Genomic DNA, 23,131 nt, shown 5'->3' on the forward strand with positions numbered 1-23,131 from the left:
AGCACGAAAAATATTTGTTTCAAATAATTTTGTCACAAGATGGCGGCCGTGCAGCCTTTTCCCGTAGACGTCTCTTTGCCAGGTAAGTTTTCCAATGGTTTACCAGATACCAGCACACGACGTGGAAAAAGAAGAAGGATGGTTTCTTGAACGAAGACCGTGATTTAGAACCAGAATCAGATGTCTGTCAGGCATGTCAGTGCCTCGAACATAAAATTCGATCCTGCGACAAGCTTTTAAAGTACACTGTCCCAGAACGCCTTAAGTTCGTGGAGCAGAACGAATTGTGTAAGCGATGTCTTACCGGGCATGGAAGATTGTCTTGTAGGACAAAACAGCCATGCGGTGTAGATCATAAATTGTTGCATGCAGTCAAACTGAAACCGTCAACAGAAATTACTCGACTTGATTCTCCAGCGCTAGTATCTACACATTGTCAGCGCACGTCATCGCTGTTCAATAGGGCATTGAATTTTCAAAGGCCCCCCTCTGATATTGTGGCAAATGTCAAAGTATGCTCAGATGCCAAATTTCACATAATTTGGACAATTCTAGACTCCCGCCCACTTCGCTTGAAATTTTTGAAATTGGTTCTATGGGAAAATGTGGAGGAAAAATATATTAAATGCTATAACTTTTGAAGTAGCAATCAGAAAATTACAATTTATACCTCTTTTTAAAGGAAATTAGTATTAGAATGGAGATGTTCCTGTTCCTAGAAAAATACGGGAAAGTGGGGTACTAGGTCATTTTGGCCCCAAAATTCTCTATTTTTTTAAAAAAAATTCTGCTCCGTGATGCAAACCATACACATTTTGCAGTTTTTCTAATGTGAAAAAATCCCAGGAATCGAACGGAATCTTTTGGACCTTTGTCCGAATAGGAGAAGTTGGGGTTCTGGGGCCTTTTGTCATTTATATTAAATTTTATCGTTTTCTCGTCCATATATCTCTATTATTCCTTATTCAATTTTAATAAATTGTACCTTGTTGAACGCGAAAAATTCTTAGGAATACTACAAAAATAGATTCGTTGGCGTTAAAATTCAAAACATCAATTTTTTTAAATAAACTCTACAAACTACCTTTTTTTTCATAAAATGTCCTAATACCACAACTTCGCCTATTTTTCCAGGTATAAAACTTTTCTCATGTGATTCCTAAGCACATTTTTCACTATAAGTAGTAAATTAAATAAGATTTTTTTTGTTAAATGGAGTATGTGCGATTTTATGATAAAAATGTGAAATTGCGACTATATGTCAGATAATTTGATGTTCGAATCTATATTTATTTTGTTCCTAAGGATTTTCCACGTTCAACAAGGTACAATTTATGAAAATTGAATGAAGAATAATAGAGATATATGCACGAGAAAACGATAATATTTAATATAAATGACAAAAGCCCTAGAAACCCAACTTCTCGTATTTGGACAAAGGTCAAAAAGGTTTCGTTCGATTTCTGAGATTTTTTCACTTTAGAAAAACTGCAAAATATGTATGGTTTGCACCACGGAGCAGAAATTTTTTTAAAAATAGGGAATTTTGTGATCAAAATGACCCAGTACCCCACTTTTCTCTATTTTTATAGAAACAGCAATATCTCCGTTCTAATACTAAGGTTATTTCCTTTAAAAAGAGGTATAAATTGAAATTTTCTGATTGTTACTTCAAAAGTTATAGCATTTTATATATATTTCCTCCATATTTTCCCATAGCACCAATTTCAAAAATTTCAAGAGAAGTGGGCGGGAGTCTAGAATTGTCCGAATGATGTGAAATTAGGCATCTGAGCTTACTTTGACATTTGTCACAATATGGGAGGGGGGGCCTTCGAGAATTCAAAATTTTGTTTTTGCAATGCCCTACTGTTCAAAATAGTACCCGTCGTACTGCATAGCAATGGAAAGTCAGTGGCAAGCTTTGCATCCTTCGATGATGGTTCTGACTTGACACTTTTGGAAAAGGGACTTGCGGTTGAACTTGGTCTGCAAGGAATTGAAAGTCCACTCTGTCTTCAATGGACTAACAATGTTACCAGGAAAGAGCCCTGTTCGAAGAAGGTACAGTTGAGCGTCTCGGGAGTCGACGATAAAGTCGACTTTCGTTGGCTTATTACGACGCGGCTGTTATATGTTATATAATCTTGGTGTCGGAGGAAGATATACGCAGACCCGATGAGAGGGGGGGTCAGCCAGGGCAATTACCCTGGGGCCCGGGTCGCATTTAGGGGCCCGCGCTTTAACCCGGTAGATGGTCGAACACGTTCCGATAAAAATGGTAATAGTAATTTCTTTATAATCATTCGCCTTATTAAATTGTCATATGATGAAAGTGTAAAAAATGAAAACTTTATTTGATAGTTGTCTTTTGTTCAAACAAACGTTCTTTAGCGAGTGTTCCACTTTGTGTACATGTTAAAAAACAAACGAAGGAGTATACACTATAAATTATTGAGAAGCCAATTCAAAACATGTTCGAAGAAAGCAATAGAGCGTCAAACAGAAATGCGAGCGCGAGGACAAACGCATCCGTTCTCTTCTACGTTCGATTCTTAATGGTGGTGCCGGTTGTTGGCTTGGAGATACTGTGCGCGATTGTTGTTGAGTGAAGATTTGTTCCTGTCAAATTCGTGGATATTTTTGCAGAAATAGGCATAGGAATCTACCATGGGTGCATAACCAGTGTTTTTCTGGTGAAACGTCCCATTTTTGCTTGATAAGCATAAAAAGTTACGTATGAAGGAGTTGGTTTGTACGGAAGCATTCTCACCATAAGAACAATGTTAGGGGCACCCGGGAAAATGGGAATATTCAGCTGTTATGAAAACTACTTCTCCGTTTCTTGGCATGATTTTATTAATCACGATAGTGTGTGAAGATAAGTCATGTAAGCACATATCTCTGGAGGCCTTTATATACGAGGATATTGTTGCTAACGTGGCAGCTTTCGTTGGTGTGCTGCACATTGTTCCGCGAAACACACGACTGTGCTTCTTAATGTTTGATATGGTGCATTTACAGGGCATTAACTTTTCCCGGATTGAGCACAATCTGTACGTTTAGTAATTGTTTTACTACCCGAGTAGCTAGTCTTGCAACACATTTCCAAAAATCAATAGCAAGACAATTCGTCTGCAGTCGTTTTTGCCGTGTATCTTTAGTGGAACGATTTTTAGCTTCTACTCTATGCGAGATGAGAAGGTAGACTGACCTTATTTAACCGGTGATAAAAAAGGATATTTTTTGTATTTTTAATTGCACGTTCAAGGATTGTTCCCTCTAGCAAAATATCCCTAGCAAAGAATTGTGTTGAGATAGAACGGTAATTTTGGGCCTCGTCAAAGATGCATGTGATGTCTATAAGAACCCAATTATAATGTGCAAACTAAAGCAATCAAACAGTTCAGTTCAGCCAACAGCAGCAGTACTCGGTTGCCCGCTGTACTCGCAGTTGTTTAATTTGCGTCTGATTACTGCGATGATTACTCTATATTGTTGTCGGGTTCTGCATATTCTCACATCATATAAAAACCGGCTTCTACGTGAGACATAGCACATTGTTTATTTACAAAACCTGCATAATATCTACAATTGGAAACGGTTTAAACTTATGTAAATTAAAAATCTTTTTGATTTAATAATTTTAAACGAGAATTTCGAGCTGCATCTGCTACCTTCTCATCTTGCTTACAACAAAAGCTACAAACTGCTCCACCGTTACCAGCAAATAACTCAATCCGTGTTCCTGCTTTGTCTGCACAGTAGAAGTAATGTATCGTGTTCCAATTCAGTATGTCGAAAAAATGAGTGATGATTATAAGCAGATCATAAGGTTTATTGTGGTCGAACTGTATTCCTGTTTACTTTTCGAGGCTTCCTTAAGATGTATTGTTAGAAGGACAAATGGAGCTAAAGATGGCCAATGTTTACACTCTACAATTTCACCATGTTAGACATACCGTGCTGATTATGTTTCAGAACATCAATCAAGTAGAAGCGTTTGTTTTGCGAAACGAAATATATCGTTGAATGTGGCAACATGAAGTCATAACCTCTGTATATATATAGGCGATGACACAAACGAGGTACGAATACACGAATTAGCACCGTGCGCCTCTAATTACGTCGATAATCGTTATTTACACCCGAGTACCCGCAAGTTGAAAAAATCGTTACAATGGAAATTTTACCCGATTTGGATACCACGGAATAAGAAGCTGTCGAAATTCAACCTGTCTGGCACGCTATCTGTGGATGTGGATATATGAGTCAACCGGAGACTAATAGAAACCACGGACTCACGAATTTTCTATGGCAGAAGAGGTACCAACTCATGCTGAGCTAGACGGCTTAGGTTTAAAAGGGCCCAGCAGTAATACAAACCTTGGGGCCCGACGCGGCTCTCGACGGCCCATACGTGCTCGGGGAATACTTATCGAAACAACAAGGCGGACGGAAACCGGCAGATTTGAGACAGTCTTGCACATCGAGAAGTTTCAAACACAACGTTGCTCGATGTCTAAAAGTTCTCCTGCTTTGAAGATCTAGTAAAGATTCTTGCTTATCTCTACCATTTCGGAAACCAATGTCGCTCATTCCATAGAGTCCTAACAAAATCACGAACGGTATCCATGAGTTAAACGGCAAACATGGTTCCAGAAAAGTATTTGTGGAGCCAATTCGTATTCTGAACAGATCGCGATACCGAAAGTAAATTCGGTACTACCTATAACCCAACGTCAGTGCCTCAGGAAGACGAGTCCTCTGAAACGGTTGTCGCCATTCCTAGAAGAAGATGGTATTATTCGATCGGAAAGTAGAATCTAAGGTTATTTGCTGGTGCGCTTTTTTAGTTGCTAAATCAATTGAATAATGGTTTATGTACGCTTCTTTTCAACGAATTTTGTTGTAGAAATTGCTAGTCAACAAGCGGTGCTGCTTGGGTACCTAAGATTACCATCATTAGATGTCATCAAAGTATTTTAAAAAACAATTGAAGAATAGCAAGTGGGGACGATCAACTTGTGAACTCAGAATATTTTGTTGTGTTTTTTTGCTTATTTGTTCTCTTTTTGTTTTTTCTCATTTCCAAATTACTCTCAAAATTAAATATTCATAGTTCGATGAAAACATTATTGCTGGAACTAGTAGGAAATGGAGTTTTCTATGGATTAGACTAATAAATGGGAGAAAGTTTACATGCTGCTTGGACCATAGAATTAGATAGATGAGTATATTTTCCGCTCACCAGAACGTTAATGTCAATCTGTTTACATTCAACGATATATTGCTTTAGCTAATTAGTTTACAACGAGATTAACAATAAAATATACTACAGATAATATTCGAATGCTCAGCTTAAACGTTGCTGCGTATCTATTTCTCCTAATACTCATACAGTGCAGGTACAAATTAAGTACAATCGACATCATCTAGTAGGCGTGAGTTGGAATGCTGTAATATTTGTTATTATTGTTTGTTACAAGAATACGAATCGAATTATCCGGATAAGAAAGTTGAAAATTAATTTGTTTTATGCTGATACGTGGTTTGTTGTTTCCGAAGTGATTTTAGACAATTTCGTACGTAATGTGGAAGCCAGTTTCGCGAGCACCATTGGCTCCATATATGGTATCGCTATTGAACTGTAGAACAAACGGCCCCGGTGCGGAAGCTAAAAGGATAGTTTATGGTTAGATTTACTATTTTTCAAGCAATGTATATACAGGTTTCCACTTACTTTCAGCAGATTTTTGGTGAATGCTCTGACCACAGAATCGAGTTGCTCGTATGGTATTCCCATTTGGCATAGCCCTCCCGTCCGGAATGTACAGGTAGTCCTCCGATCGGCCGATGGTTTCGATTCGGGAGAAGCACGAGTCATCGATGCCGACATCATCGTTGGAGGCCAGATCAAACACGTCGGCATACAGTTTCAGTGCCGTGTTGGTCCGAAGCCGTCGGAAACAGATGGCATAATGCATGTCACCTATGTACGGACCTCCCATGTTGAAATTGAACGATTTGATGACTCCGGTTACGGCGGTGTGGTACTGCAGACACCCCGTCGGGGCCAATACTCCCAAATCGTTGTGGAAGGTCTTAGCCAGACCGGTCGATTCGGTCCGAATGGCAAGCTTCGAAGCGAAGGAGGCACCAATTGGACACTCCAACTGCTGCACCCGAATATTCCAGTAGGGTGCCGCCTGTCCCGCGAGCCGTGTACCCAGGTTGAAGTTAATGGCCATTGTCATTTCCGCAAGGGTCGGATTGAACGGGACGTAAACTGCCGAACGGTACAAGCAAAAAGCATTTACCACCACAAATCCAATTAAATCACATGTTACCACCATTCCCCCGCGCCCGTTCACCGCAGAGAAGATCTAATAACTTACCGTGCTGTCCACTATTTTCGCCACACAAATTGAAATCTAAATTCTGAATTGAAAGTGTGTCGATGGAGCAGATCGGATACGGGTCGATCGTCGGCGCTGCCAGGTTGAACGAGTTGAAGTCCAGTCGGAGCTGTGTGTGAGTGACAAAAGCGAGGAAAAGGTCAATCAACCAGTAGTGCTAGGAAGTGCAGTGTGACTCGAACCGTTTGCGCTAGGGTGGCTCAGAATTATAACGGCAAAAAATCCCTTTCTTTGCGGACAGAAATGGTGAGTACATCTTAATAGATATAATAGGCAAAATGCGCTAATGGGGCATTTGTTGAGACTCATGACAATTCATTTGGATTAGTACCCTTCCAAACTCGGTATGATACAACATTCTTCTACTGTCCGCATCAACGATTTGTTCTCAACGTGTGAGCAAAAACTCGGAAGATGTACGTACATCAAAATACATATGCACTTATCATAGATACGTATATAAAGTACGATATCTAATGAACATCAGTGTTCGTATCAAACCGTAGACTGATACGAGCACTGGTGAAGACTCCGAGTCGTATAATTGTTGATTATTTCATTGCCTTTTTATAACATATGTTATTAAAAAGGCAATGAACTAATCAACACTTTTAAGATACATCACCCCTTCATAAAACCCCTCATCTGAGCTACCCTAACGGATGCGGTAGGCGGCAGACCAGCGAGTCGGAATGCAAATTTAAATCCCTCCCCCCCCCCCCCGAAAGCGCCAATATCGGGCGCTCGGAGATTAGGTGCGTCTGCCGCGACCCAGTGAGTCTAGATTGGGGGCAAAATCAGTACCGGTAGCTTACCTGGCAGACGCGTAAATTGATGGCCCGGATGGTGTAACTGCAGCTGGTGGCGGCGCCATTAGTGCCAATCTGGGCCGGCGAGATCAATGTGGTCGTTTTCAGCAACGATGTGCCACCGCAGGCAAGCGTTGGTCCTGGAAGGTCGTAAATAGAGCATCGGGTAGGGTGAGACATTTTTGTTAGTCGCGGAGCGTGAATGAGGTGGTGAAAATCTTGATACTTAATACTCTGCAACACACTGTGGTGTCAATCTGAGGTACAAATTATGATGGAATTACTTCCTCAAGGGAATGTTTTGTTGTTCGAGGCTGACTGGGAAGATGTTTTGGGACCGTGACCGGATAATTTGGTCAATATTGTAATTTACTTTGGCCAACCCCACGAAATTAAACTTCAAAGTTCCTTTATTACTTCGGTATGAATATTACTACCTTCCAAATCGGTTATGCTGATTCTAAAACAAGAAATAACCATCACATCATACAGAACGATATACTGGATCACAACATATAAACAACTTTGAGAATTACTGTTTGACTCGAATGAGTTATAATAGATTTAAGAGAAAATATTGTTCTATATTTGAGCAGTACATATAGTTCAGTACGGTTATTTTCGCGTGGATCGAAGTATTATGCGTCTCCATAAAATTAAATATATATTAACCGAATGAACGATTGATTTACGACATCGTAGCACCTAACAGTTTTTCCACTACGTTATTCCTTTTAGGTAACATATCACATATACAGCGTTATACCCGTGGCAAATTAAATAATGAATAAATAGTGCTGCATGCCAGTTGTTCAACATTGATAACATAAATAATGGAATCAATTTCTCTCCGCATTTTTGCACAAACATTTCAGAGTGGTCTACTCGGAGAGAAATGCGAATACATCTAAATTGAAGCACTAACATCGACGCTGGCTCTGGCTCGACTAGTTACATAAAAATCGTGCGAATGTAGCCTACACAATTCTATAGGTTTTTTAAGTACCGTAAACCGGGGTGACTTTGATCATCGGGGTGACTTTGATCACTCGAAACTTTTTTTTATTTTTAATACATTTTTTGTGAAACTAGTTGGAAATAATTTCAAATTATTTTAAGCTAAAATTTGCAACATTTTTTTTATTGTTCAATATTCCAGCGTGTTAAAATGGATAAAACTTTTTGTACATAGATAAAACACTGAAACAAAACAATTTTAGCAGTTTTAAAAGTTTTCAGAATTTTTTATTCTAGTTGGACACAAATTATACGAATTTTGGTTACTCGAATTTTACAGTACATTGAAATACTTTGTGTAATACTAATTAACATCTATTTATCAATGATTATCTTTCCAAAATTAGTTTAAACAAACATTTGAATGAAAAGCATTGACATCAATAACTTAATGTGGGTGAACATGTAGGTTATCAAAGTCACCCCGGAACACGAAAACGGACTTCAACTTGAAATCATTCTTGAAAAAATAGCTGTAAACGGACAATTTTAGCTAAAACCATCCAATCTTGTTCTTCATACATCAGTACATGGTTTAAAAATATTAAACTCTAAAAAATGCGTTGCGTCTAAAAATATGTAATGATTACTTCGAAAAGTGATCAATGTCACTCCGGTTTACAGTACTGAAGAAATGCATATCGTATTTCAGAGCGAGATGGGAACTTTTCTTAATTTGAGCGTTTAGTAGTGGTTCCATAAACCAGGTTTATGCGTGCATTAATTGGTTGTTCGGCCGTTTTTGAAAGCTGATCTTCGATGTCAGCTTCTTTCTCAGTGCAGTTCAAATAAACCGTGCGGTGTAGGTAGTGGTTGTTGAAATTGTTAGTTCTAAAAGTTTTGCGTTCTGTTCAGTTGACTGACAAGGCTAGAACAGTCAATTCTTTTAACACACTTCTCAGAGGTAGACCAGGAAAAACATGACGCAGCTGGTAACAGTACAATAGTTTCAGATAATATTTTTACGCATAACGAATCACAACCAACTTCTTCGAAAGCCACTGAAATTTTGGTTTACTGTCAAAATTTTAATAGAATGAGGAGCGCCGTAAATATGAACGAAATCCATAAGAATATATTAGGCTCCTCATTTTCGATAATTCTAGGTACCGAAACAAGTTGGAATGAGGATGTAAAAAGTGAAGAGGTTTTTGGTAGTGACTATAATGTATTTAGAGATGATCGTGATTTACGACTAACCCAAAGAATGTCAGGTGGAGGAGTTCTCATCGCAGTTTCATCTGTATTTAAGTCAGATCTTATTGTTTCACCAAAATTCAAAGAATTTGAACATGTTATGGGCTAAAGCACATATGGCTCTTTCGGTGCGGCGTAAAGGAAACAGCGTATTTCGTAATAAACTATAAAGACTCCATCTATTTTCATTTCATTTGGTTTATATAGGGACTCAAAACAATAACCCATTTTCAAACAAATCGTCGGGTTTTGTTTTAGGAATTCTATGCGATAGCTTTTGAGTATAGGAAAAAAGATTTCGCAAAACGAGAACAATTGGTAGCTTGGTTTTGTCGAATACACGGTCGATGTTGCACAGAGTGTGTGACGATGATGGTTGCTGATGTCGCACGGTCGTTGTGACGAATAATCATGACGACGATGCTACACACATATCGCTGATGAAATCCACATTTTTGTCTCAGTGTACTTTCCACCGGATCTAGCTTACAAATCAACATATGAGATTTTCTTTCAAGCAGCTGAAGAAATAATCTCTAATTTTCCTCCAGAATTCAAAGTTCATATTTATGGCGATTTTAATTAGCGCAACTTAGATTTTATTCCTGACTCTGAAAATGAGAGCATTCTACTTCCTGTCGTTGGTGAAAACGAAACATTACAATATATGTTTGAGAAAATTGTATTGCTAGGACTCAATCAAATAAACCATGTAAAAAATCAACACAATCGATATTTAGATCTGCTATTAACAAGCATTAATGAAGATTTCAGTGTTGATGAATCTCATTCTCCCTTATGGGAAAATAAAATCTTTCACACAGCAATAGAATTCTCTATTTTTGTGCACAAGAATCCTAATTCCATTGATTCTGGCTTCGAGGACGTTTTCGATTATAGAAAAGCAAACTATGAAAATATTAAATAAAAATTAAGCAGTGCTAATTGGCATTTCCTTTTAAAGAATCAAGAGAACATTGAATGTGCAGGGGAGATCTTTTATAATATTTTATGGCAAATAATACAGGAGGCAGTTCCACTAACGAAAAAAAACATGCAACCAAAAATCCAGTTTGGTTCAACAAGGAAATTATTAATTTGAAAAATCGGAAGCAAAAAGCTCACAAAATTTACAGGAAACACAATAATCAGGATAATTTGGAAAAATACCTCAATATTCGTAACCAACTAACTTTGGCTATTTCTTCGGCACTAACTGTATATTATGCAAAAACTGAAAATGAGAGCAAGTCATGCCCAAAAAACTTTTTTAATTACATCAAAACTAAGTTGAATTCATGAAACTTCCCATCAAAAATGTCTTTGGATGGGAAAGAGGGTGAAACTTCAAAATATATTTGCAATCTCTTCGCAACATTTTTTCAAGAAACTTATTCTAACTATTCAGACAATGATCGTGACTTTGAATATTTTTCTTATTTTCCTGATTATTCAAGGGATGTTGGTGCCAGTCACATTAATGTTCAAGATATATTGTCTGGTCTCAATGATCTAGATGCCACTAAAGGCTCAGGACCTGATGGAATTCCACCTGCTTTCATAAAGAATTCAGCAACTGAGCTCACGTCACCTTTATTCTGGTTGTTCAATAATTCACTAGAATCTGGTATTTTCCCAAAAGACTGGATTCTTCTGTTTAATTGCTATTTATAAATCGGGTAAAAAATCTAATATTCGCAATTATCGTGGAATTGCCATTCTGTCTTGCTTTCCCAAACTTTTCGAATCCATCATAAATAAAAACATTTCCAACCAAGTCAAACATAAAATAACAAATTCACAATATGGGTTTTTTAAAGGCCGTTCAACTAGTATAAACCTTTTAGAATTTGTTGATTACTCGTTAAATGCTATGGATAAAGGAAATCATATAGAAGCTCTTTACACTGACTTCAGCAAGGCTTTCGATAAACTGGACATTCCCATGTTAATTTTCAAACTTGAAAAATTGGGAATCGAGATGAGACTCTTCAATTGGATTAAGTCGTATTTAATAGATCTCCAGCAAATAGTAAAATTCTATGAGATGAAATCTGATATAATTAAAGTTACTTCGGGGGTTCCTCAAGGTTCACATGTAGGACCTCTTTTTTTCATTTTATATGTCAACGACATCTCTCTTATTTAAAAAAAAAACATTAAAATTCTCATATATGCGGATAATATGCAGCTATTTTTAGAAATTAGGAATAATAATGACTATAATGTTTTTCACAATAAAACACAAATCTTTTATAAATGATGTTGTTAATGTTTAATGAAATTAAATGTTAAAAATGTAATCTCATAAGTTTTGGCAGAAAACAAATCACGACCTCCGTGTCAATTACATTAGATAATCAAACCGTTCAGAAATGCGATAAAATAAAAAATTTAGGAGTTATCTTAGACAAAAAATTTAAATTTGTGGAACATTACAACACAAATGTTCATAGAGTTTAGTCACCATTCATAAAAAAACACGAAGTGAGAATTGAGTCAATCCAAAAGCAGTTTCTATTATATGCACTACGCAAGTTAAGATGGACAGCATTCCCTCTTCTATCTTATGAAGCATGTTGAATGTTGATAGATATTCAAACATTGAAAGAACGCCGGGACTATGCTATGATCTCGTTTCTAAACGATATCGTCATGCAGCGTATTGACTCATCTTACATATTGTCAAAATTAAATTTATATGCTCCTACTCGTCAATTACGCCATAGAAATTTGTTCGCAATAGGTCATCACCGTACAGATTATGCCGGACCACTAAACCAGATGATGGCTGTGTATAACGAGCATTGTGAAAGTATTGACCTTACCATGCCCCGAACAAGTTTAAAACAGTTTTTCAACTCTTTACGGCATCATAGTACATAGGAATAGTATATAGTATAGTATATGAGCAATTAATGTTTGTGTAATGTAGTCTACAATTGATTGACGAATAAATAAATTCAAAGTTTAATATTTCCAAAAGCAAGTCGGATATAAACATTGCTTTTGAAACATTGCGCCGAGCGCATAGCAGTTCAAGTCAATTAGTCTTACAACGTTGCTCGTAACTAAGATGATTTATTGGGTCTCTCCAGGGAAGATGACGAAGAGCAAAGCGAACGAATTTCAGTTGCTCTGCCTCAACACGCTGCACATCGTTATAATAAAAAGGTAACCAGACGACTACCGAATATTTAAGCAAATAATGGACTAGGGCGACAAATAAAGCTTTTATGTATATCCACGTGAAATGCGAATATTGACGCACGTCCGATCTCACCACTCGCGATCTTTGTGCTGTCAATTTGATTGTCTATAACATAACCAAGAAATACATCTATTGTTCGGCATGTGTGCCACATAATCAACCATCACTTTGTTATGATTTCAAAAACGGTTGCATCGTACTGTGGCAGAAATGAGTTTCCCCTCATAGTCGTTGGTGATGCAAATGCCCACTACGAATTGGCACATCACGGTGTCTTTTTTTAACAACTTTATGCAAAAAAATTCAGCATCTGAAACTTCAGGATATGAAAGAATGGGCTTTCCCCTTTCATTTGAAACCAAAATCAAAATAATCCGTCGGGGGGTCTAGAGCAACTTTTTTTTTGAAGTATTTTTTCGTGAAAACATAGGTTTTACAATGGAACTAGTTCATATTTCTGCCCCTAGATGATGCTTTAGACATTCGAACAACACTAAAAGTGAGAATCTGATAGATTATTTAATTGTCTACAACTTTGTTACTAACTAAAAACTGATTTGAAATTATCCCGAAAAGTAGTTTAATATTTTTACGAATTCTAAGTCTAAGTTAGTTTCACAGAAGACCTAGTGGTTTGTTAATTTACAAGCACTTTTTTTATTTGCCAAATAGTTGTATTTAGTTCAATAGTGAATTCAGCGGAATTTGAGACCTTGGAAAGCCATCTTTTAGCTGAAAATTATAATTCCCTGATACAGGGCACCATTCATATTTTTGGGATGAGAAGTGTTGACCAACTAGTATGATATTAACCGTTGTGTATCCGACGCGGTACCCGGGTACTTTTTTGAGTTTCAATTAATAAAATTCCCATGTTTTATCCATAGCTGGAAATCGAAACTTTGCGACATCTTAGAACTTCACTAAGTCAAGCTTTTGGGTTAAGAATATTGTTGATATAGTAAGGGAGGGAGTTAGGAGGGGCTCCTGAATTTTTTTACTACGTAACAGGCCGACGTGGGTACCCGGGTACCCACAAAACTGAAATACCAATAACTAAGGTAATTTCCAACCGATTTTGATGCTTTTGGGTGTTTTGGATTCAGGAACTCATCCGCTTTTGGACGTGGTAAAAATGAATCGGGTTACTTCATTCGGTTTCCGGGAATCCGGATTTCCGGAAGCAGGTTCCAGTACTGGGATACTATTTGTGAACTTCAATGGAATTCTGGCAATATGGGTATCAAAATTCTTGGAATTGTATCAGTAGGCTGTATCTCGTGGTTTTGGAACCATTTGGTGATTTGACCCCGGAACGGACATTCCGGAGCAGGTTCCCGTGGGGCCGTGAGTGGCCATTCCATTCCAATTCCATTTTTTAAATTGTCATAGGGTCCCGTAACAATAAATAACAGACTTCCGAGACAATTTGAAGAGTTTTGATACTAATATTGCTAGGACATTATTAAAATTTACAAATCATACCTTAGTACTGGAACATTACCCCGGAAAATCCGGATTACCAAGAACCAGATCCATTCATCCGGTTCAACTTTACAGAATCAAAATTGGACGAGTTTCTGAATCCAAAACATCTAAAAGTGTCCAAATCGGTTAAAGGAAGCCATAGTTATGAGCATTTCAAATTGCGGGTACCCGGGTACCCACGTTGGCCTGTTAAATGTGTTTTTTTGTTGGGCACATAACTGTTAATATTCTTTTTCGTGATGGTAAGTGATTCCTCCCGCAGAAAAAGCCTTTTCAATTATGTATGCCTTCTTTTTTCATTTTTTCGATTGTTCTCAGGGATGACTGATAACTATTCTTACATGAATCTCCTACTCTGTTAGCATCTTCGTATAAAATTGACTTGTCCTGAACTTCAACCTTTTATTTGAACAAACTCAATGAAACTTTTAACGCACCATTGCAATATTTCGCGGATTTCATTGCAACGTTTGGTTAAAAACGCTGGTTATCCGTTTTCAAAATTAACTCAATGTGACAAACAGTGAACAAAAAACTTTGAGTTTTTGGATCAAGATATTTTTTTTTGGGATATATTCGAGGACTTCTATGTATTTAAGGTTATTGTTGTACTCAAATCATATTTTGTTTTCAAAAGTAATACATATCGCATTATCTAGGATCAATTTAGTAACGATATCTCGCATAATTGATAGGAAATGACCGTAAAATCCAACTGCCACAATATGCTTTGCGGAGAAAATTTGAATAAATCATTTCACACTAACCACTAATTTGGACAGCTACTACTGTGGTTTGCGTTAAATTAGAAACGGTGTGTCCCAACATTTCGTCTTGAACGGAATTATAATAGCTGACTTAAGCGATCATAACCTAAATTATACGACGTTTGGTCCTTTCTAAAACACCCGTGTAACAGAACATAAATGTAAGCAAACCCTTGTAACCAAGCAATACCCAAGCAACCAAAAGTTCGTATAAGGGATCTGCACAAGCTTCTCGTTTTAAGTAATTTTTCAGTACGTTTTATGGTCTAATAGCGGCTTAAGTAGCTTTCAAGTTCCATTAAAGCTTAAGCAGCTTGAAAGTTCGCTAAGAACTTTACGTGAACTTTAAAGTGTGCTTTTTAAGTATTATCCGAACTTATGGTTGCTTTGGTACCTTCCGATTAATGGTAGTCCCTTCGAACCTATCGGGAAATATTACAAACCAAAAGCACAAATAGTTTTCTGACTCTGTCAAACATCCTAATTTTCAGAAGTTCAATTAGAATTGTCAACGTAATGAATCCCGTCTAATATTTTCATGCCACTAAACCCAATTATTTTTTTTTTGGTAATATAATAAGTGCGAGAAAACATATTTCCAAACCACTAGGCCTCGTGTGAAACTATCTTAGATATAACTTTGTTAAAATCTTAAACAACTTTTCCGGATGATTTCAGATCAATTTTCAGTGGTCAACAAACTTGTAGACAATTAAATTTTCTATACAATTCTCACTTTTAGTGTTGTTCGAATGTATAAAGCACCATCTAGGGACAAAAATATGAATTATCTCCAGTAGTAAAACCTATATTGTTACGGAAAAAAACTTCAAAAAAAAGTTACTCTGGACCCCCCGACGGATTATTTTGATCTTAGTTTCAAATGAAAGGGGAAAGCCCATTCTTTCATATTCCGAAGTTTCAGAGATGCTGAATTTTTTTGCATAAAATTGTTCTAATAAATACACCGTGACATATTTAATGTAGAAAATCGCCCAACATTGGCACGAGCTGGTAGAGAAGAGGTGTAAGATCTAATTCTCTGCTCTGACGGTATTACGCATGAGTTGGCAAGCTGGCTACCAAACGAGTTCGAACCGTTGTTATCTGATCATAAGTACATAGTATTTGATCATTTAGGCGTCTCACTAGATATCGTCACATATCGTAATCTTAAATCTACGAACTGTGACCTCTACAAAGAGGGCTTGGCGACTGGGTTTCATCTAGGTATCTTTTGACAATTGAATCGCCAAGTGATTTGGATGAGGTCTTGGATAAAACAAACTCACTCATAGTGGCAGCATATCAAGAGGCTTGGTCGCATCGATGTTCAGTTCGTTTCTGTAATAGGCACAAATTCTATTTTTACATTTTGAATATCTTAAAACTAAGAGGTTATAATGCACGAATATTTTTTTAATATTAAGAGGAACTATCTTAAAACTAGAACTACGATGAGATATACAAGATTGAATAGTTTTTTTACGGGAAATTTCTTAATCTTAAGATTAGGAATTCAGATTAATATAAAACAAGGGGAACAAGTTTTTATGAGAAATGTCACAGCTATCTTAAAACTAGGAATACAATTGAGTATTCAAGTTTTTTTTATGAAAAAAGGCGCTTCGAGTTATGCGTACTACTAGAGGAATATCTTGGTGAAATACCGAACTTGTTCTACTCAAAAAGAATAGCTTGGAATCACAGACACAGATACGGGTCGAAGACATTTAAGTTGGTTTGCAAAGAGTACAGAAATGCCATTCGATCCTCTGAGCAAAGCGATTGGAAAATCCTCTGCATAAATGTCTCAAGTCTCAACGAGATAAGTCGATTAAATAAACAACTTTCGAAATCGAAAGACTTTCAGTACAGATCGATTAGAACTGCAAATGGTGAATGCTCGTCTGACACGAAGATGTAGTACTCAATTGTCTTTTTGACACATACTTTCCACGCTGTACGGAGCCATCTCGGACGAATGCCCTTGAGTCCTTTTCAAGTAGTTCTGATTCATGGGCCTTTTCTTGTAGACTGCCCATAAAAACATAAGAGTCCCATATGGATTTTTGTCAAAAATGAGTTATCTGTTGGAGTGTATTCTGTATCGCCACTGAATCGCAATGCACAAATAAGATTACCAGATGTGTTCACAAAATGTCGAAAAAAATACCAAAACATGGTTGTCCCATTCATGTGGCTCAATGAAAATGTAAATCTTGAACAGCGTGAAATTCATTCCCAAAAGCGGCCGCGTCAGTTATGAGGAGACAAAGGGCTTTAGACCGATCCGTATGACCGTCTTCCTTCTCAAATCAGTGGAACATTTAATCGACCACTACATTCGGGATGTTAGCATGCACGCTGCATGCAATGCAACATGCATATCAGCGAGGGAAATCTACTACCACCCTGTTACACAATGTTGTCTACAACATTGAAAAAGCTTTCTTACAAAAGCTTTCAAGTTTAGGAGTTATTTTTGATATTGAAGGTGCTTTTGACAACGTGTCTTTCGAATACATTTTGGAAACAGCACGAGGTCATGGAGTACGTTCATATAATGAACTGGATACACGCAATGCTTAGCAACCGACTGTGCTCATCGTTAAGACAAGTAAAGATAAGGACCTTGTCGCCGATGGCTTGTTGAGGAAACTTAATGAGCTTGAATTTCCGACGTATGGTTTCGCCGATGAATATCATATAATGATCATCGGTATTTGTATTACCACACTTTTTGATTTAATGATTTATGTGATGTTGTGTAATGATGTGTTCATGTTGGACTATCAATGAATCCAAATAAAACATCAATTGTGCTTTCCACACATCGAAGGATTACAACCGGAGCTCCTCCATATTTTTTGACTCTAAATTAATGTCGCAGATCAAGTTAACCCTCTAGTGCCCAAATTTTTATTGGCCTGAAAAAACTCTTATATGTTGGCTTTATGATGTGAAAAAAGAAAATAGTATTAATAGTTCTTGTAAGTAATGGATTTTTCATTAAAACCTTAAAATAAGAGCGAGTAAAATATTAAAACTTTTTTTCTTCGAATTACTTCAACATCAGCGTATATAGATGGTTGCTGGTTGACACCACCAGAACGCAAATTTTCTAAACTGTGAGGAGTATTTCTCTGGTGCTTTGGTTGTTTAATTCTAGACTTTTAATTTATAATTGCAGATTCTAGGGCCTGCTGGCGATAGTTTCATTTTTTATCTTTTTAATTTAGGAAGATCGTGTAAAAGAGAATATGTTGCGAAAATGAGCAGACCGTTGGCAACATCTCAGAATTTTGAATATGTGATGGTTGAAATCTCGCCAACTTACGACTGTGCGCACACCTAGCCACTTTTGATAATGTGGATCGCGAGAACTGCAAATCAAGCGATATTTGTTACTTCTCAGCCTCAATGTTCCAGCATTTTAAATTCGGCGCACACTTCGTATTCAAAAGCGAATTTTGGAAATTATTCAGGTGAAATTCCCAAGTACATAAACAAAGAACCAAATACGTATATAACATATACGGCCACGGAAAGTTCTTTTCGCGCGCTATCGAAAAATCTAGTCATTCATGGAAGACTCGCTCTAACTAACAAAAATGATTTGCCTTACCCATATGCAACCATTTGTTAGGGCGACATCTCCCATTCCCAGTTAGGCTAAGTTTGTTTCTACACTTTCACTAATTTATCAAACTTACATTAAATTTTGGCGTTTTCGAAAATTCATCAAATTTCATTAACCACTCCCCCCCCCCCCCTCCACTCCGAACCACATTTCTCGCTACGCCACCACTACCTTATACTGTCTGAACACTAGAAATAATTAAAGAACCTGGCGAAATTAATTGGTATGAAAATTGTGACGAAATGGTTATTTTAAATTATTTAGCTTTGCAGACTTTTTTGCTAAAACAACATTATAATTAAAGCGAAGGTATGCGATTCTCAATTTATTACTACATTCACGATAGAAATTGAACCACATGTTCTTCATGAGACGGGGAAAGTTTTTGAAATTCGCTTATTCAATACTAGATTTCACTAACCTGATTATTAAAATTACACGCACATTGATGATTTTTATTCACGAATAGATTCGAAACGAAGACGATGTTTATATTGTTTGTTTACATTGCTGCCTTCAAAAGCAACGATAAATAAGAAAAGATTTATAGCTTATTTCAAACGTGATCAATGATTCTAAATAAATTTAATATTGTTATTAAAACGGGTTTAAAAATCTTTTCGCGAATATGTGTGCTGCTTCAGAAGAGTTTTATAAAAGTTTTTGTGCATTCTTAAACAAGCTTTGAAAACTTTACGTAGGTTAGGCTAGTTGGAATGTAGTCTTAAAGCGTTAAATAGGAGGTTTTCATGGAGTTGAAAGCTTTAATGCTGGTTTTAGAAAAATAATCTTAAAAACCGCTTATAGATTAAAAAAAAAACAAAATTGTTGCTTGGGAGTGGCTCAATTCTTGGCCGAAATTGGGTTGCCAAGGGATCTTACCCATAACGGGGTTTTTACCGGTTCGATTTGTTCTTTAAATCTTATCTTATCTTATAAATTTTTAAACATTCACAAATGTTTATGTAACCCATGAAAATTAAAAAAAGATATTCTAAGGTGCCATTTAGAAATTGAAAGGAGCCTTTGAATGGAACAATTGCGAGATTTGGATGTATAAGCTTTGCTTCACGTACTTTGCTAGTGAATGAGTTTATATTGCAGTTTTTTGAATATTTTTAACTCTGCTCATAACTTCAGCCTGGATCAGATTGGATACGTTTTCAAAGGTGACTACCAGAAGGCTAGATGTAGATCGTGAAAACTTAAGCCTATTCGTCTTTTTGATTGAGTTGGTACAATCAAGCCACTTCTTGTGTACAGCGAGCGTTGGCGTACGTGGCATCCCATTCTATAACTCCTTCGGAATTTCCTACGACAGGAGCTTAGCCGTTCGGTTTAGAAATCGAGCCCCAAACCATCCACCCGTAAGCATGTTCAAATGCTCCTCTTAACATGCTATTCGACAGAAGCACTGCTAGGGAGAATCTTTTAGTGTTACAAAATACTGCAGGCCCTAAAGAACTTTTTGTTAGTGAAAAATAAGACTAATGTTATCAGATTCATCATAATGTTTTTGACAAAAGCCATATCCGTCCACACTTCAGTTATAAAATCGAAAATTAAATTGGGCACTTCGTACAAACGAATTACTTTGTCATTACGGAATTTGACAGCCATGTGGCTTCAGGTTGAGGTAGATATTTGGTCGTGTGAGAAGCGAAAGCACAGTGAAACTTTTGTTATGCTTAGACGAAAAAAAAAACCAGGACAAATCAAGCGTTTTTGTTTCGCAGATCACTAGGACAATCAATTAAAAATCAGGATATGTCCTAGGAAACCAGGACGCCTGGTCACCCAAAGCAAAGACAATCACTTAATAGTAGATAGTTCATTTAGATTAAGGTAGGAGATAGATAGATATAACAGATCTAAATCCTTGCGCAGTGACTCGCCTTCTACAAAAAAGCACACGTGTTGTTCTAGATAACGAACCTTTTTGGCCAAACGGGAAATAAAGTAAGTCACTTATTCCTCGGCATAATCGTAATATTTTTGTGGAAGATATTATATGTATCATTTGTTCTTGAGTTTTATATAACTAGATACGTAGATTATTTTTGAGTAACACTTGTCGAAACGATGTTTTTTCAAGTTACTTTTTTGCGACTTCAAAATAGTTCTTGTACCTTTTACAGCTCTTTTGTGTGGCAATACAACATAACAGATGGTCAATCCCGCACGGGATTTAGCGCTTTATCGATTTTGGGACCGCTGGCCTCAAAAAATAAGTTTAAGCACTTTCAGGCACAATCGAAAACAGTTCCAATCATCCCGATCTACAAGATTCTTCGCTTGGCGCATTACATGTTTGTTTCTCGTCAGGCGTTTATTGATAACCAAACTTTATTAAACTGTCCGCAAGATTCTTGTAGCTTGAAAACACACACACCTGTATACTGCGCGGTTACACCGCGGGGTCCAATTCCCGTCAGCTGCACCAACATCACCATGATCACAGAAACCTTCACGAACATCGTCTTACTGTTTTTCCTTTGCATCAACACGCAAGTATTTCCAAATGAATACAATCCCGATATTCCCGAATCAAATCAAAAAATAAAAAATCAAATCCAAACGAAGTGCGTACCACCGTTACCGAAAAATTCAAACGACCGAAACAGAACTGAACCAGTTCTGGTCATCGCGATTGTCTTTTATAGGTAATCGCTATCGGGTCCTACGTACTCGGCATAGGAAAATTTTATCTATAAACCATACCCAACCAACCAACCGACGACCCGAGAGATGGTATCTTGACATACCGTTTGCGCCAACCTTCAAGACACATACACATTTTTGTCTCGTCCTACATGACGATCAACAAAAGAAAGTTTATCAGTGGCGACCAACCGCGACTGACAATGCCGTACAAGATTTTTCAATTGAAAACTAAAACTATTCGGTGAGAAATTTGGTAACCACTGTGCCTGGTTGCGATGATTAGAAGATTCTTGAACCGAACAAGTTAAAAGTTGTTGATCTAGGTTAAAAGGAAAGCAAATAAAGGCTCTCTCGTCCGTTAGAGTGATTGTTTTTCAGCGATCCGAGCGTCATGCGGCTTCCCATCAATCCCATCAATGGGAAACCCTTGGAGAGCTCATTGAACAGTGACACCTGTGAGCTATGCCCGTCCATTAGATGTGATTGCGATACGAGATATCCGACAGCTGTGCTTTGATGTTTACGTACTTCTCTACTTGCTGAGCAACATGAGTTCAGGAGATTTTTATCTATTTGACAGTTACGTGGTGTTTGATGGTGTTGGAGTTCCCGCAGAGCGGTTGGTAAGATTTCTGTAAGATGACCGGAAGCTGCTTACCTCATCAGCCGGGTCGTGATGACGGGGGGCATTTGACAGTGATGTCATTGAAAAGAGAGGAACACTGACGCATCATTTGTTTGTTTTGTTGAGGTATGCATTGGGACCTTGCTGTGTTACGGAAAACAGTTGTTTTCTCGGGTGAGATAAGGTTGAACTTTTGTGCAAGCTTTACTTTGATCGATGAATGGAAAACTGGGCAGAATACTAAGTTGCATTGATGAATGGAATATTGAGTAGGATACTAAGATTGAGTGTGCAACATACGGGGGTTTTCATCGCAAATGCCTTTCTACTTGAAGAGTTGACAATCAAAATATTTTGGTTCCAGAGATAACCACCTATGTCAAAATACACAGATCAGAAAATCAAATATGGACACCTAGGAATTGCTTTGTTTTACAGCTATGGAAAAGCAGAGGATCCGAGTGGTTATAGCGGTGATTAATGAGATGATGTGCGTAGTGAGAATTGAAGGTCATGTCTTTAACCACAAGCACAATTCCACAATTAAAACTGTCCAGTAACGCTTCAGATGTAGAAGTGGAGTGGGCTGAGATCATCGAGCGACCCAAGACTTGAAGCAAAAAAAAAACAATTAAGGGAACTAGAAACTCCCTACCGAAAGACGTGAGACTCCTTAACGAGTCAATCATTACGGTGGAAACTAACTACAAAAGCATCTTCATTATACGAGTGATGTGATGATGATGTATTGAACCCACCATCACTGCAAGGACTACGCCAATGGCTGCAGTTACTTTTAACAGCAAGGACAAAATTATGCTAGCGAACGACCTTCAATTTATCGCTGTTTGAAGGGCCAAAAGGGTTGGATCCATAAGCAGAAGTTCGTATGCGCATTCCATAGGGAAGCACATTCATTGTACGGGTATACATTAAATACAAAAAAAACAGAATTTTATTCACGGAACTCATTCTTTTCCCACTGTTTGACCAATTTCCTCAATCTCTTCCTTAACTTTTTTCTACCCCTTTAAAACTTTCTACCTAACTCAATTATTGGTTTTGTTGTTTGCTGGCGTGTTTCTTCGATGTTGATACTATAGATGCCACGGTGCGACGTGGTCCGATGATGTTCGCCGTGTGTTAATGTTATGCAATCTTCGCTATGTTGCAAAATTGTTGAAAATTGGTAAAACTTATCTTAATTTAAACTGTCTTTGGCTATGTTTTCCACGCAATTGGACTACTGTAAATTTTCTAGGGAAATTGTATTGAGCATTGGAAGGTAAAA

At 37.4% G+C, this 23,131-nt stretch overlaps 1 protein-coding gene across 1 annotated transcript; it reads right to left on the reverse strand.

Moving 5' to 3' along the window:
- Positions 1–5,261: 5,261 nt before the first annotated feature.
- LOC131683758 (uncharacterized) lies at positions 5,262–21,157 on the reverse strand. Its single transcript, XM_058966020.1, has 5 exons — positions 20,944–21,157; positions 7,235–7,368; positions 6,399–6,528; positions 5,744–6,289; positions 5,262–5,677 (listed from the first exon to the last, which is right to left on the reverse strand). Exons 1-5 carry the CDS (start codon positions 21,050–21,052, stop codon positions 5,574–5,576), a joined length of 1,023 nt encoding a protein of 340 aa, XP_058822003.1. The 5' UTR covers positions 21,053–21,157; the 3' UTR covers positions 5,262–5,573.
- Positions 21,158–23,131: the final 1,974 nt, after the last annotated feature.

This window comes from Topomyia yanbarensis, chromosome 2 (genome assembly GCF_030247195.1).
Source record: "Topomyia yanbarensis strain Yona2022 chromosome 2, ASM3024719v1, whole genome shotgun sequence".
In the NCBI taxonomy this organism is placed as follows: Eukaryota; Metazoa; Arthropoda; class Insecta; order Diptera; family Culicidae; genus Topomyia; species Topomyia yanbarensis.